Raw genomic sequence first — 14,426 nt, forward strand, 5'->3', positions numbered from 1 at the left:
TTCTCAAAGTGCAATTGCAAGACATTTAGGGATTTCAACATCTACGCTCCATAATATCATCAAAAGGTTCAGAGAATCTGGAGAAATCACTCCACGTAAGCGGCATGGCCGGAAACCAACATTGAATGGCCGTGACCTTCGATCCCTCAGACCGCACTGTATCAAAAACCGACATCAATCTGTAAAGGATATCACCACATGGGCTCAGGAACATTACAGAAAACCACTGTCACTAAATACAGTTGGTCGCTACATCTGTAAGTGCAAGTTAAAGCTCTACTATGCAAAGCAAAAGCCATTTATCAACAACATCCAGAAACGCTGCCGGCTTCTCTGGGCCCGAGATCATCTAAGATGGACTGATGCAAAGTGGAAAAGTGTTCTGTGGTCTGACGAGTCCACATTTTAAATTTTTTGGGGAAATATTCGACATCGTGTAATCCGGACCAAAGGGGAAGCAAACCATCCAGACTGTTGTCGACGCAAAGTTCAAAATCCAGCATCTGTGATGGTATGGGGGTGCATTAGTGCCCAAGGCATGGGTAACTTACACGTCTGTGAAGGCAACATTAATGCTGAAAGGTACATACAGTTTTTGGAACAACATATGCAAGACAACGCCAAGCCACATTCAGCACGTGTTACAACAGCGTGGCTTCGTAAAAAAAAGAGTGCGGGTACTTTCCTGGCCCACCTGCAGTCCAGACCTGTCTCCCATCAAATATGTGTGGCGCATTTTGAAGCGTAAAATACGACAGCGGAGACCCCGGACTGTTGAACGACTGAAGCTCTACATAAAACAAGAATGGGAAAGAATTCCACTGTCAAAGCTTCAACAATTAGTTTCCTCAGTTCATAAACGTTTATTGAATGTTAAAAGAAAAGGTGATGTAACACAGTGGTGAACATGCCCTTTCCCAACTACTTTGTTTTTTGTTTTTTTAAATTAAATTTTATGAGTTTGAACTTCAAACATGTTGTGCATTCAACTGAATATGGGTTGAAAAGGATTTGCAAATCATTGTATTCCGTTTATATTTACATCTAAGACAATTTCCCAACTGATATGGAAACGGGGTTTGTACAAAGAAACAGGTCCCAGGTGAGGATCGGAACCTCGATTAGCCTTTCCATCCTGTTTGTGTCAACTTTTGGGCATGTTCCATCCATCCATTTTCTACCGCTTATTCCCTTTTGGGGTCGCGGGGGGCGCTGGCGCCTATCTCAGCTACAATCAGGGCGGAAGGCGGGGTACACCCTGGACAAGTCGCTACCTCATCGCAGGCCCTTTTGGGCATGTTATCAGATCAAAGTCACTGGGGTATGTCAACTTTTGATCAGGGTCATTTGGGTACTTTCTTTTGTCATTTTCGAGTAAACACAGTTGTTTGCCAATAAATAGCGTCACACAACCATTAAGCATGAGTGGAAGGAAGGTTTTTTTGTGTTATAATTCATATTCTCTGAAGAATGGCAAGGAAATCATATATTCTTCCAGGGTATGTCAACTTATGAGCATGACTATCTGCCCGTTTGAAGCCTTATCTATGCTGCGTAGTCTCTTCCTCTGTATTAAACACACACTGGGACCGTGGTTTTGCATGCACTCTACTGCGCCACAATGGGATCTTTCTGTGTCCTAAGAACCAGGAGACACTGGCTTTGCGTCCACCCAATGAAATTCCTCCGAATCCGCCTGCCACTGTTAACAGGAACAGCTTTCCTGCCAGTCCGGATGCGTGCTCCCGCAGTACTCCGGACACAGTGCCTCTGGGATCTGGCTGTGGGAAACTTTGGAGGGGGTGTGTTTAAAGGTGGAGCCGGGGGACAGGACACAGAAACTGAGAAGTGCATGTTCGGGAAGACTCAAATCTCCTCGTCTCTGCCCTGCGGAATGTTCGGACAATGAAGGAGTTTCCAGGAGGACTCTCATTAGGACTTTGCCGGGCTTTTGACTGAAAAAGGACCGGATTGTCCTCCGTGCGGGCAGGATGGCTGGGATCACTAGGAAGGGGTCCGGGAGACCGTCGTACTACTACAGATTCCTGGGCAAGTCCCGACTGCAGCGTCAGCGCAGCCGCTCTCGCAGTCGCACCAGGCCGGCCGCCAGCAGGGGTAATAAACAAATTCAACTAACTGCAGTGCCAAATGTGGGGTGGGGGTCTCGCAGCCTGGTTCTACAGCTTCCGGGGAAGCTGCACTGCAAAAACTGAACTCTAAGTAAGATTAAATATCTCAAATAAGGCTGATATTTGCTTATTTTCCGTCTGATAAGATAGTTTTTCTCACTAAGCAGATTCAATGTTAGTGTTTTACTTGTCTTAAGGTTTTGGTCCTAAATCAGGGGTCACCAACCTTTTTGAAACCAAGAGCTACTTCTTGGGTACTGATTAATGCAAAGGGCTACCAGTTTGATACACACTTAAATAAATTGCCAGAAATAGCCAATTTGCTCAATTTACCTTTTAATAAATAAATTTATATACATAAAAAAAACGAGTATTTCTGTCCGTCATTCCGTCGTAAATTTTTTTCCCTTTTACAGAAGGTTTTTTGTAGAGAATAAATGATGAAAAAAACACTTAATTGAACAGTTTAAAAGAGGAGAAAACACGAAAAAAAAAGAAAATTAAATTTTGAAGCATAGTTTATCTTCAATTTCGACTCTTTAAAATTCAAAATTCAGCCGAAAAAAATGAAGAGGAAAAACTAGCTGATTCGTATCTGTTTAAAAATAAAAAAAATAAAAATGTATGGAACATCGTTAGTAATTTTTCCTGATTAAGATTAATTTTATAATTGTGATGACATGTTTTAAAAAGGTTAAAATCCAATCTGCACTTTGTTAGAATATATAACAAATTGGACCAAGCTATATTTCTAACAAAGACAAATCATCATTTCTTCTAGATTTTCCAGAACAAAAATTTTAAAATATATTTAAAAGACTTTTAAATAAGATTTAAATTTGGTTCTACAGATTTTCTAGATTTGCCAGAATAATTGTTTTGAATTTTAATCATAATAAGTTTGAAGAAATATTTCAAATATTCTTTGTCGAAAAAACAGAACCTATAATGAAGAATTAAATTAAAATTTATTTATTATTCTTTATTTTTTTTAAATACTTGAACATTGATTTAAATTGTCAGGAAAGAAGGGGAAGGAATTTAAAACATAAAATGATATATGTGTTTAAAAATCCTAAAATCATTTTTAAGGTTGTATTTTTTCTCTAAAATTGTCTTTCTGAAAGTTATAAGAAGCAAAGTAAAAAAAAAAAATGAATTTATTTAAACAAGTGAAGACCAAGTTTTTAAAATATTTTCTTGGATTTTCAAATTCTATTTGAGTTTTGTCTCTCTTAGAATTAAAAATGTCGAGCAAAGCCAGACCAGCTTGCTAGTAAATAAATACAATTTATAAAAATAGAGGCAGGTCACTGGTAAGTGCTGCTATTTGAGCTATTTTTAGAACAGACCAGCGGGCTACTCATCTTGTCCTTACGGGCGACCTGGTGCCCGCGGACACCGCGTTGGTGACCCCTGATCTAAATGATCTCAGTAAGATATTACAGCTTGTTTCCGACATTTTATGACCTATATTGAGTAAAACATGGTTGGAACTATTTTTCTCCAAATGTCCAAAACACACCGAGGAATGGTGTACAGTAAGGCGGGGAAGAAGAGGGGAAAAGGCGGCCAAAATGTTCAAAAGTCCCAATTGTGTCCAAAATACATCCCCGGATTCCAGTCCTGCCATCCAAAACGTACCCAGCAAAGTCCCACGAGAAGTGGAGTAAAAAAGTGAGAAAAGTGGGCAAAAGTCCCAAAAATTTTCAAAATACCTACCCAGGCTCGAGTCCCACCCAGGTTCGAGACCCACCCAGGTTCAAGTTTGAGTTTGACTGAAACCCGGGTGGGATTTTTTAACATTTTACCGACTTTTCTCACTTTTCTCCCCGTCTTCCCGTGGAACTTTGCTGGGCGTGTTTTGGACAATTTGTGGGACTCGAACCTGGGTAGGTATTTTGAACATTTTTGTGACTTTTGCTGACTTTTCCAACTTTCATCCCCCCTTCTTGTGGGACCCGGCAGGGTGTGTTATGGACATTTCGGGCCTCCCGGGACTTGCTCGGCCATACATAAGATTTTATGTTAGAGTGTTTTACTTGTTTTAAGGGTTTTGGTCCTAAATGATCTCAGTAAGATATTACAGCTTGTTTCCGACATTTTATGACCTATATTGAGTAAAACATGCTTGAAACTATTTTTCTCCAAATGTCCAAAACACACCGAGGAATGGTGTACAGTAAGGCGGGGAAGAAGAGGGGAAAAGGCGGCCAAAATGTTCAAAAGTCCCAATTGTGTCCAAAATACATCCCCGGATTCCAGTCCTGCCGTCCAAAACGTACCCAGCAAAAACCCACGAGAAGTGGAGTAAAAAAGTGAGAAAAGTGGGCAAAAGTCCCCAAAATTTTCAAAATACCAACCCAGGTTCGAGTCCCACCCAGGTTCGAGTCCCACCCAGGTTCGAGTTTGAGTTTGACTGAAACACGGGTGGGATTTTTTAACATTTTACCGACTTTTCTCACTTTTCTCCCCGTCTTCCCGTGGAACTTTGCTGGGCGTGTTTTGGACAATTTGTGGGACTCGAACCTGGGTAGGTATTTTGAACATTTTTGTGACTTTTGCTGACTTTTGCAACTTTCATCCCCCCTTCTTGTGGGACCCGGCAGGGTGTGTTATGGACATTTCGGGCCTCCCGGGACTTGCTCGGCCATACATAAGATTTTATGTTAGAGTGTTTTACTTGTTTTAAGGGTTTTGGTCCTAAATGATCTCAGTAAGATATTACAGCTTGTTTCCGACATTTTATGACCTATATTGAGTAAAACATGCTTGAAACTATTTTTCTCCAAATGTCCAAAACACACCGAGGAATGGTGTACAGTAAGGCGGGGAAGAAGAGGGGAAAAGGCGGCCAAAATGTTCAAAAGTCCCAATTGTGTCCAAAATACATCCCCGGATTCCAGTCCTGCCGTCCAAAACGTACCCAGCAAAGTCCCACGAGAAGTGGAGTAAAAAAGTGAGAAAAGTGGGCAAAAGTCCCCAAAATTTTCAAAATACCAACCCAGGTTCGAGTCCCACCCAGGTTCGAGTCCCACCCAGGTTCGAGTTTGAGTTTGACTGAAACCCGGGTGGGATTTTTGAACATTTTACCGACCTTTCTCACTTTTCTCCCCACCTTCCTGTGGGACTTTGCTGGGCGTGTTTTGGACAATTTGTGGGACTCGAACCTGGGTAGGTATTTTGAAAATTTTTGTGACTTTTGCTGACTTTTCCAACTTTCATCCCCCTTTCTTGTGGGACCCTGTAGGGTGTGTTATGGACATTTCGGGCCTCCCGGGACTTGCATGGCCATACATAAGATTTTATGTTCAAGTGTTTTACTTGTTTTAAGGGTTTTGGTCCTAACTGATCTCAGTAAGATATTTCCGCTTGTTGCTGAGATTTTATGACCTTTATTGAATAACACATGCTTGAAACAATTTTCCTCCAAATGTCCAAAACACACTGAGGAATGGTGTACAGGAAGGCGGGGAAGAAGAGGGGAAAAGACGGCCAACATGTTCAAAAGTCCCAATTGTGTCCAAAATACCTCCCCGGATTCCAGTCCCACCGGTCCCGCCGTCCAACGCGCACCCAGCAAAGTCCCACGGGAAGTGGAGTAAAAAAGTGAGAAAAGTGGGCAAAAGTCCCAAAAATTTTCAAAATACCTATCCGGGTTCGAGTCCCACCCAGGTTTGAGTCCCACCCAGGTTCGAGTTTGAGTTTGCCTGAAACCCGGGTGGGATTTTTGAACATTTTACCGACTTTTCTCACTTTTCTCCCTGTCTTCCTGTGGGACTTTGCTGGGCGTGTTTTGGACAATGTGTGGGACCCGAACATGGGTAGGTATTTTGAATATTTTTGTGACTTTTGCTGACTTTTCCAACTTTCATCCCCCCTTCCTGTGGGACCCTGCAGGGTGTGTTATGGACATTTCGGGCCTCCCGGGACTTGCGCGGCCATACATAAGATTTTATGTTCGAGTGTTTTACTTGTTTTAAGGGTTTTGGTCCTAAATGATCTCAGTAAGATATTACAGCTTGTTTCCGACATTTTATGACCTATATTGAGTAACAAATGCTTGAAACTATTTTTCTCCAAATGTCCAAAACACACCGAGGAATGGTGTACAGGAAGGCGGGGAAGAAGAGGGGAAAAGGCGGCCAAAATGTTCAAAAGTCCCAATTGTGTCCAAAATACATCCCCGGATTCCAGTCCTGCCGTCCAAAACGTACCCAGCAAAGTCCCACGAGAAGTGGAGTAAAAAAGTGAGAAAAGTGGGCAAAAGTCCCAAAAATTTTCAAAATACCTACCCAGGTTCGAGACCCACCCAGGTTCGAGTCCCACCCAGGTTCGAGACCCACCCAGGTTCGAGTTTGAGTTTGACTGAAACCCGGGTGGGATTTTTGAACATTTTACCGACTTTTCTCACTTTTCTCCCCACCTTCCTGTGGGACTTTGCTGGGCGTGTTTTGGACAATTTGTGGGACTCGAACCTGGGTAGGTATTTTGAAAATTTTTGTGACTTTTGCTGACTTTTCCAACTTTCATCCCCCCTTCTTGTGGGACCCGGCAGGTTGTGTTATGGACATTTCGGGCCTCCCGGGACTTGCTCGGCCATACATAAGATTTTATGTTAGAGTGTTTTACTTGTTTTAAGGGTTTTGGTCCTAAATGATCTCAGTAAGATATTACAGCTTGTTTCCGACATTTTATGACCTATATTGAGTAAAACATGCTTGAAACAATTTTTCTCCAAATGTCCAAAACACACCGAGGAATGGTGTACAGGAAGGCGGGGAAGAAGAGGGGAAAAGGCGGCCAAAATGTTAAAAAGTCCCAATTGTGTCCAAAATACATCCCCGGATTCCAGTCCTGCCGTCCAAAACGTACCCAGCAAAGTCCCACGAGAAGTGGAGTAAAAAAGTGAGAAAAGTGGGCAAAAGTTCCAAAAATTTTCAAAATACCTACCCAGGTTCGAGACCCACCCAGGTTCGAGTCCCACCCAGGTTCGAGTCCCACCCAGGTTCGAGACCCACCCAGGTTCGAGTTTGAGTTTGACTGAAACCCGGGTGGGATTTTTGAACATTTTACCGACTTTTCTCACTTTTCTCCCCACCTTCCTGTGGGACTTTGCTGGGCGTGTTTTGGACAATTTGTGGGACTCGAACCTGGGTAGGTATTTTGAACATTTTTGTGACTTTTGCTGATTTTTCCAACTTTCATCCCCCCTTCTTGTGGGACCCGGCAGGGTGTGTTATGGACATTTCGGGCCTCCCGGGACTTGCTCGGCCATACATAAGATTTTATGTTAGAGTGTTTTACTTGTTTTAAGGGTTTTGGTCCTAAATGATTTCAGTAAGATATTTCAGCTTGTTGCTGAGATTTTATGACCTATGTTGAGTAAAACATGCTTGAAACTAGAATATCAGGTGTTGCAAAGCTGTGTCATCAACACTCACAGGTATAAAACTACTTTTTTAAAGTAATCATTTCTTATTTCAAGTATGTAAAAAAAAAAAAAATCCTGACTTTGACACAATTGTGTCTCATTAAAACAGGTAAGTTTGCTGTTTTATTTTCAATTTAAAAAATCAAAAATACGTACTCATATAGTATTATTTTAAGGTATTTTTGGGTTCATTGAGGTTAGCTCATTTTACTTGTTTCGGAAAGTCTTGACAAGCCAATCTTTCTTGTTCTATTGCTTAGTTCAAGTAAAATACCCCTATTTTTTCTTTTTTTTTTTTGTTTTTGAACACTGACTTTTTGCAGTGTGGAGCTCATTGCGGCGTGGATTGAATTATCCTGCAACAATCTCAAGCATTGAACTTTGTTTCTTTACAGGAACAGTCAGTATTCCCTAAAAAAAAAAAAAAACTGGGTTGACAGTTTGGCGTGGTTATTAGCACGTTGACGCTAGTCGGTTTTTTGCAGCAAATTTCTAAAAAACACAAGAGTGCTCTTGTTGTATAGACCAGTGTTTTTCAACCTTTTTTGAGCCAAGGCACGGCTTTTCTGCGTTGAAAATATCCAAAGGCACACCACTGAAAGAAATGATTGAATAACGAAACTCAGTTGACGGTAAAAAGTAATTGTGGCAATTGTTGGGTTTGACTTTAAAGCATAATATAGCTCTTGTTTCAAAGTACTGTCACCACCTGACCTATTTGGAGTTTTTTAGTGTTTTCTTGTCTGTAGTGTTTTAGTTCTTGTCTTGTGCTCCTATTTTGGTGGCTTTTTCTCTTGTTTTGGTATTTTATATATGATATCTGCCTATTACCTGACACCTTCTATGTCAGCTACTTCTCTTTGTTTTTAATGTTTATTTTCTGTTGGATTTTATGCTGCGGCTGCCACATATATTGTAATATTGTACATGGTCATTGGTATATATATTATGTACATAATATATCTGTGTATATATAATATACTGTACACATATTAAGTATATATTCGCATATATGTTATATTTTATATTGCTATATTTAATCCATTTATACCTGAGCTACTGTGTTGAACAATTTCCCTTGCGGATCTTTGAAGTTTGTCTAAGTCTAAAGTTTTCTTTAACCTTCGTCTTGTGTTAGGGTCGGCACCGACCCATTTTAGTTTTTAAATGCATAAAAACACCACATACATTTATTTTTTTGCATCAAAGCTTTTTGACTTTGTCAGGAACCTCTTTGTCAACAAAATAAACATTTTTAATTTTTTTCACTAAATTATAAAATGCTCTGGTAGAAATTATGCCCTTGGTGTTGTTAGGGTCGGTTTCGACCCGGTTATAAAAATAAGATGATAAAGCAATGATAAGAGCCAAAACTGAACACACTGACAGCCAGTTCCTCTCCCAATCATGTGAGCTTTAGTGGATTCTCATTTTACCTTGTTATCTTGTACAAAAACAAACAAAAGACGGACACTAAAAGTGTCACTTTTTGCCACTCTGATTTTGTTTTTTTATTAGTTTTGGAACTAGTAATCTATTTCTCTTGGTTTCATTTGCTTGATTGGTTGTTGTTTGTTTGATGTTGGATTTCTGTTGCGGAAAAAAATAATTTTTAGCCTTTTTCTTGAAGTAAATACATATGGGTCGACATTGACCCGTAACACCATAGATGTTACTATAGTTAAAATTCTTAAAATGAAAAAATAAATAAAACACATTTATTTAAGAGACGTGTTCTAATACCCTTTAGTAATCGTTAGGTAACACAACAACCTTTTTTTTAATGTATATGATTCTCTTGAGGTTCGTTTTACCATTTTTAAAAATTGAAATTGAGGGGTATACTGACAAAAAAAGGCCCAATGGCCCAAACCAAAAATATTAAAACCAATATTTTCAAGGATAAGGAAGCCTAACGAGGTCACCAAGAGATGAGAAACAAATTGGATGATAGATCATTGTTTTTAGTGTATTTTACAGCTGATTTAAGACATGGGTCAAAACCGACCCTTTAACATAAGAGATGGTAACAGAAAGCTAACACAAGAGGAAGGTTAAGCGATATTTCCCTACTTTGTTTTAGCAATCGAGAACATTTCAGTTGTTTTTATCCTTCTTTGTGGGGACATTGTTAATCGTCATGTCATGTTCGGATGTACTTTGTGGACGCCATCTTTGCTCCACAGTAAGTCTTTGCTGTCGTCCAGCATTCTGGTTTTGTTTACTTTGTAGTTTCGTTCTGCATAGCCTTCCCTAAGCTTCAATGTCTTTTCTTAGGGGCACTCACATTTTTACACCTTTTTACCTGCGCATTGGCTCCCGCTGTTTCCGACATCGACAAAGCAATTAGCTACTGACTGCCACCTACTGATATGGAAGAGTATTACACGTTACAGTTACCTGCTTAGCACTCAGCATCAAGGGTTGGAATTGGGGGGTTAAATCATCAAAAATGATTCCCAGGCTCACTGCTACCCTAGGCCATTGGTTCTTTGTTTTATTTTTGCAAAAATGTATACAGTATATGTATTTTTATATTGCTATTTTTATCTTTGGTATGAAAATTATTATGTAACAAAATTGATTAGTTTTTTTTGGTTCTTTGTTGTTGCTATTTTTGTATTATGACAATTTATTATTGGATCATGTTGTACTGCTTTTTAATCTTTTGTTCTGTGATTGTGTGATGTTTTTTGCCTGGACCCCAGGAAGAATAGTCTCCACTGCGGTGTAGACTAAATGGGATCCTTAATAAACTAAACTAAACTAAACCCTCATCTCCCAGAGGGTTATCGAGGGTGATGGGTCAAATGCAGAGAATAATTTCGCCACACCTTGTGTGTTTTTGTGTGACAATCATGGGTACTTTAACTTACCTTAAAGTGCGTCCTGCTTGTCATTTAATTAACATTGTACCATGTGTATTTGTCGCCATCTTGTGGTCTGGGCAGTTATTACATTTGTGAGAAGTGTGTACTTTGAATCAAACTTTAATCGACTGGCATTTGCAGAAGCCAAGCAGAGAAATGTACGGTATATTTTTTAATTGATTTTTGAATGCGCCTAGAAAATAACCCGTTTTTGTACACTGTTGATGTGTTTCAATGCTCAGTAGGGTGTACATTTGTTTATGTGTAGTATTTCTCCAGCAATGGTCATGTGTTGACATCAATTATGGTATTTTGAGACGTAATCATTGAAGTCGGAGATCACCCAAGGCCTAGGTGGGAAACGCACTGCCTTTGGGACACGATATAAATAAACTTTGATTGATTGATTCCTCAAGGTTCAATCTCAGGTCCTCTCTTGTTTATCATTTGGGCTATTCAACTGGTGGCTGGCAGGCTCGGTTAAAAAAAAACTTGTGAGAGACTCAAATTCCTTATCAGATTCTTGAAAACAGCACTCTGACAAAATGAATTGACCATGAAATGTCTACTGTGGAGAACACTGGTTCTCAGGAATCATCATCATCGCTCGAACGAATATGATGATCCTCCTGGTAGGGGTGTATCCCTTTATGGAGGATGCATGTGCGAGACTTAGTTTAGCGTGGGGAGACTGGTGCACAGGATCGAGTCAGGGTCCAGTGGCGTGGAGTCCTAAACGACTGGCACCCTTTTCTGCTGCAGCCTTCTCCCGCCTTCGCAGCCGTTGTGGTAGTTCTTAAAATCTCGGGAATATGCGCAATAAGACGAATAGCCAAGAGAGAAGTCTTGCCCCTGGGTTCCTTAGCTTTCTGGAAATGTGGTTTTCAAAACAATTCAGTTGAATATCCCTGGCTCATACGGCGCCGTGAGGTCAATCTGTGGAGGCTGTAAGCACAACTTAAAGACCGCGGACTGCAAGGTTAGGGTGATAAGATTAAGTCTATCTGCTTAAATGAAGTGAAAGAAGAAGCGGAGTATTGATTTATTAACACATTAAGTCGAAGGCTGTTGCTTAGTGTTGTTGTTTTGTTTTTTTTTAAACGGAAAACAAAAGTGGCGCTTTAAAAGTCGGGGTCATCTGTGCGGAGAATCTTACGGGCTAACACACTTTGCCTTGATGTTCGCGTCTAATAGCAAGCGCATGCACGCCACTTTGACACACAAACACAACAAGAGGGGGCGGGATCATCAACCTTGCCAGGGCGAGATGTTTTGTTTGACTCTGTTCTTTAAAGAGGTCATATCATATAACCATTTTTTTCCCTACATTTAAGACACTTACATAACATGTAATGCTGGTTCTTTGGTCAAAATGTTTAATAGATCTGTGTTTTTCAAGCAGTAGTGTGCCGTGAGATACTGTACAGTCTTGTGTGCCGTGGGAGATTATGTAATTTCACTTATTTGGGGTTGAAAAACAAACAAAGAAAAACAGAATGCTGGACGACAGCAAAGACTTACTGTGGAGTTGGCATGTTCTCCCTGTGACCCTTTTGGTACTCCGGCTTTCTTCCAACGCCAAAGACATGCACCTGGGGATAGGTTGATTGGCAACACTAAATGGTCCGTAGTGTGTGAATGTTGTCTGTCTATCTCTGTTGGCCCTGCGATGAGTTGGCGATTTGTCCAGGGTGTACACCGCCTACCGCCCGAATGCAGCTGAGATAGGCTCCAGCATTCCCCGTGACCCCGAACGGGACAAGCGGTAGAAGATGTGTGAGTATATATATATATATATATATATATATATATATATATATATATATTAGTTTCATGAGGGGTTCCCTCAATCATCAGGAGAATCTGATGATTGAGGAACCCCTCATGAAACAGTTCTGTAGAGACGAAGTAGTCTTGTGATTTTTCCCACACCTACATATATATGTATGTATGTATGTATGTATGTATGTATTTGTGTATGTATGTATATATGTGTGTATGTATGTATGTATATGTGTACGTATGTATATATGTGTGTATGCATGTATATATGTTTGTATGTATGTATGTATGTATATATGTGTGTATGTATGTATGTATATGTGTACGTATGTATATATGTGTGTATGCATGTATATATGTTTGTATGTATGTATGTATATATATATGTATGTATATATATATATATGTATGTGTATATATATCTGTAAATGTATGTATGCTGTATATATATATATATATATATATATATATATATATGTATGTATGTATATATGTATATGTATACTGTATATATGTATGTATATATTGTATATATATACAGTATATATATATATATATGTGTGTGTGTGTGTATATGTATAAATATACTATATGTATATATACGTACATGTGTGTGTATATATATATATGAATATGTATATATATATGTGTATATGTATGTATATATATATATACAGTATATATATATATGTATATATATATATATATATATATATGTATATATATATATATATATATATATAGTGCTAAATATTATAAACTTATCACTCTCCTCGGGCACTGTTCCCCTAGCATTCAAAAAAGCGGTTATTCGTCCTCTTCTTAAAAGACCTAACCTCGATCCTGACCTCATGGTAAATTACCGACCGGTGTCTCACCTTCCCTTTATTTCAAAAATCCTTGAAAAAATTGTTGCGGAGCAGTTAAATGAACACTTAGCGTCTAACAATCTATGTGAAACCTTTCAATCCGGTTTCAGGGCAAATCACTCCACGGAGACAGCCCTCGCAAAAATGACTAATGATCTATTGCTAACGATGGATTCTGATGCGTCATCTATGTTGCTGCTCCTCGATCTTAGCGCTGCTTTCGATACCGTCGATCATAATATTTTATTAGAACGTATCAAAACACGAATTGGTATGTCAGACTTAGCCCTGTCTTGGTTTAACTCTTATCTTACTGATAGGATGCAGTGTGTCTCCCATAACAATGTGACCTCGGACTACGTTAAGGTAACGTGTGGAGTTCCCCAGGGTTCGGTCCTTGGCCCTGCACTCTTCAGCATCTACATGCTGCCGCTAGGTGACATCATACGCAAATACGGTATTAGCTTTCACTGTTATGCTGATGACACCCAACTCTACATGCCCCTAAAGCTGACCAACACGCCGGATTGTAGTCAGCTGGAGGCGTGTCTTAATGAAATTAAACAATGGATGTCCGCTAACTTTTTGCAACTCAACGCCAAAAAAACGGAAATGCTGATTATCGGTCCTGCTAGACACCAAACTCTATTTAATAATACAACTCTAACATTTGACAACCAAACAATTAAACAAGGCGACACGGTAAAGAATCTGGGTATTATCTTCGACCCAACTCTCTCCTTTGAGGCACACATTAAAAGCGTTACTAAAACGGCCTTCTTTCATCTCCGTAACATCGCTAAAATTCGCTCCATTTTGTCCACTAACGACGCTGAGATCATTATCCATGCGTTTGTTACGTCTCGCCTCGACTACTGTAACGTATTATTTTCGGGTCTCCCCATGTCTAGCATTAAAAGATTACAGTTGGTACAAAATGCGGCTGCTAGACTTTTGACAAGAACAAGAAAGTTTGATCACATTACGCCTGTACTGGCTCACCTGCACTGGCTTCCTGTGCACTTAAGATGTGACTTTAAGGTTTTACTACTTACGTATAAAATACTACACGGTCTAGCTCCATCCTATCTTGCCGATTGTATTGTACCATATGTCCCGGCAAGAAATCTGCGTTCAAAGGACTCCGGCTTATTAGTGATTCCCAAAGCCCAAAAAAAGTCTGCGGGCTATAGAGCATTTTCCGTTCGGGCTCCAGTACTCTGGAATACCCTCCCGGTAACAGTTCGCGATGCCACCTCAGTAGAAGCATTTAAGTCTCACCTTAAAACTCATTTGTATACTCTAGCCTTTAAATAGACTCCCTTTTTAGACCAGTTGATCT

The 14,426-nt window shown here is 39.8% G+C and overlaps 1 protein-coding gene across 9 annotated transcripts in view; it reads left to right on the forward strand.

Annotated features, from left to right (window-relative positions):
* The window catches only part of LOC133557515 (disabled homolog 2-interacting protein-like), a 440,633-nt gene that overhangs the window by 165,396 nt on the left and 260,811 nt on the right, over positions 1 to 14,426 (forward strand). For 2 of the 9 annotated variants that reach the window (XM_061907999.1, XM_061908000.1), the window contains exon 1: positions 1,823 to 2,115. The exons of the other annotated variants lie outside the window; for them this stretch is intronic. In XM_061907999.1, the coding sequence (XP_061763983.1) occupies positions 1,992 to 2,115 (124 nt within the window). In that variant the 5' untranslated portion in view covers positions 1,823 to 1,991. Of the gene's footprint in view, positions 1 to 1,822; positions 2,116 to 14,426 lie in introns of those variants that run through there. 9 annotated transcript variants of the gene reach the window in all.

The sequence above is a fragment of the Nerophis ophidion genome, linkage group LG08 (genome assembly GCF_033978795.1).
Source record: "Nerophis ophidion isolate RoL-2023_Sa linkage group LG08, RoL_Noph_v1.0, whole genome shotgun sequence".
In the NCBI taxonomy this organism is placed as follows: Eukaryota; Metazoa; Chordata; class Actinopteri; order Syngnathiformes; family Syngnathidae; genus Nerophis; species Nerophis ophidion.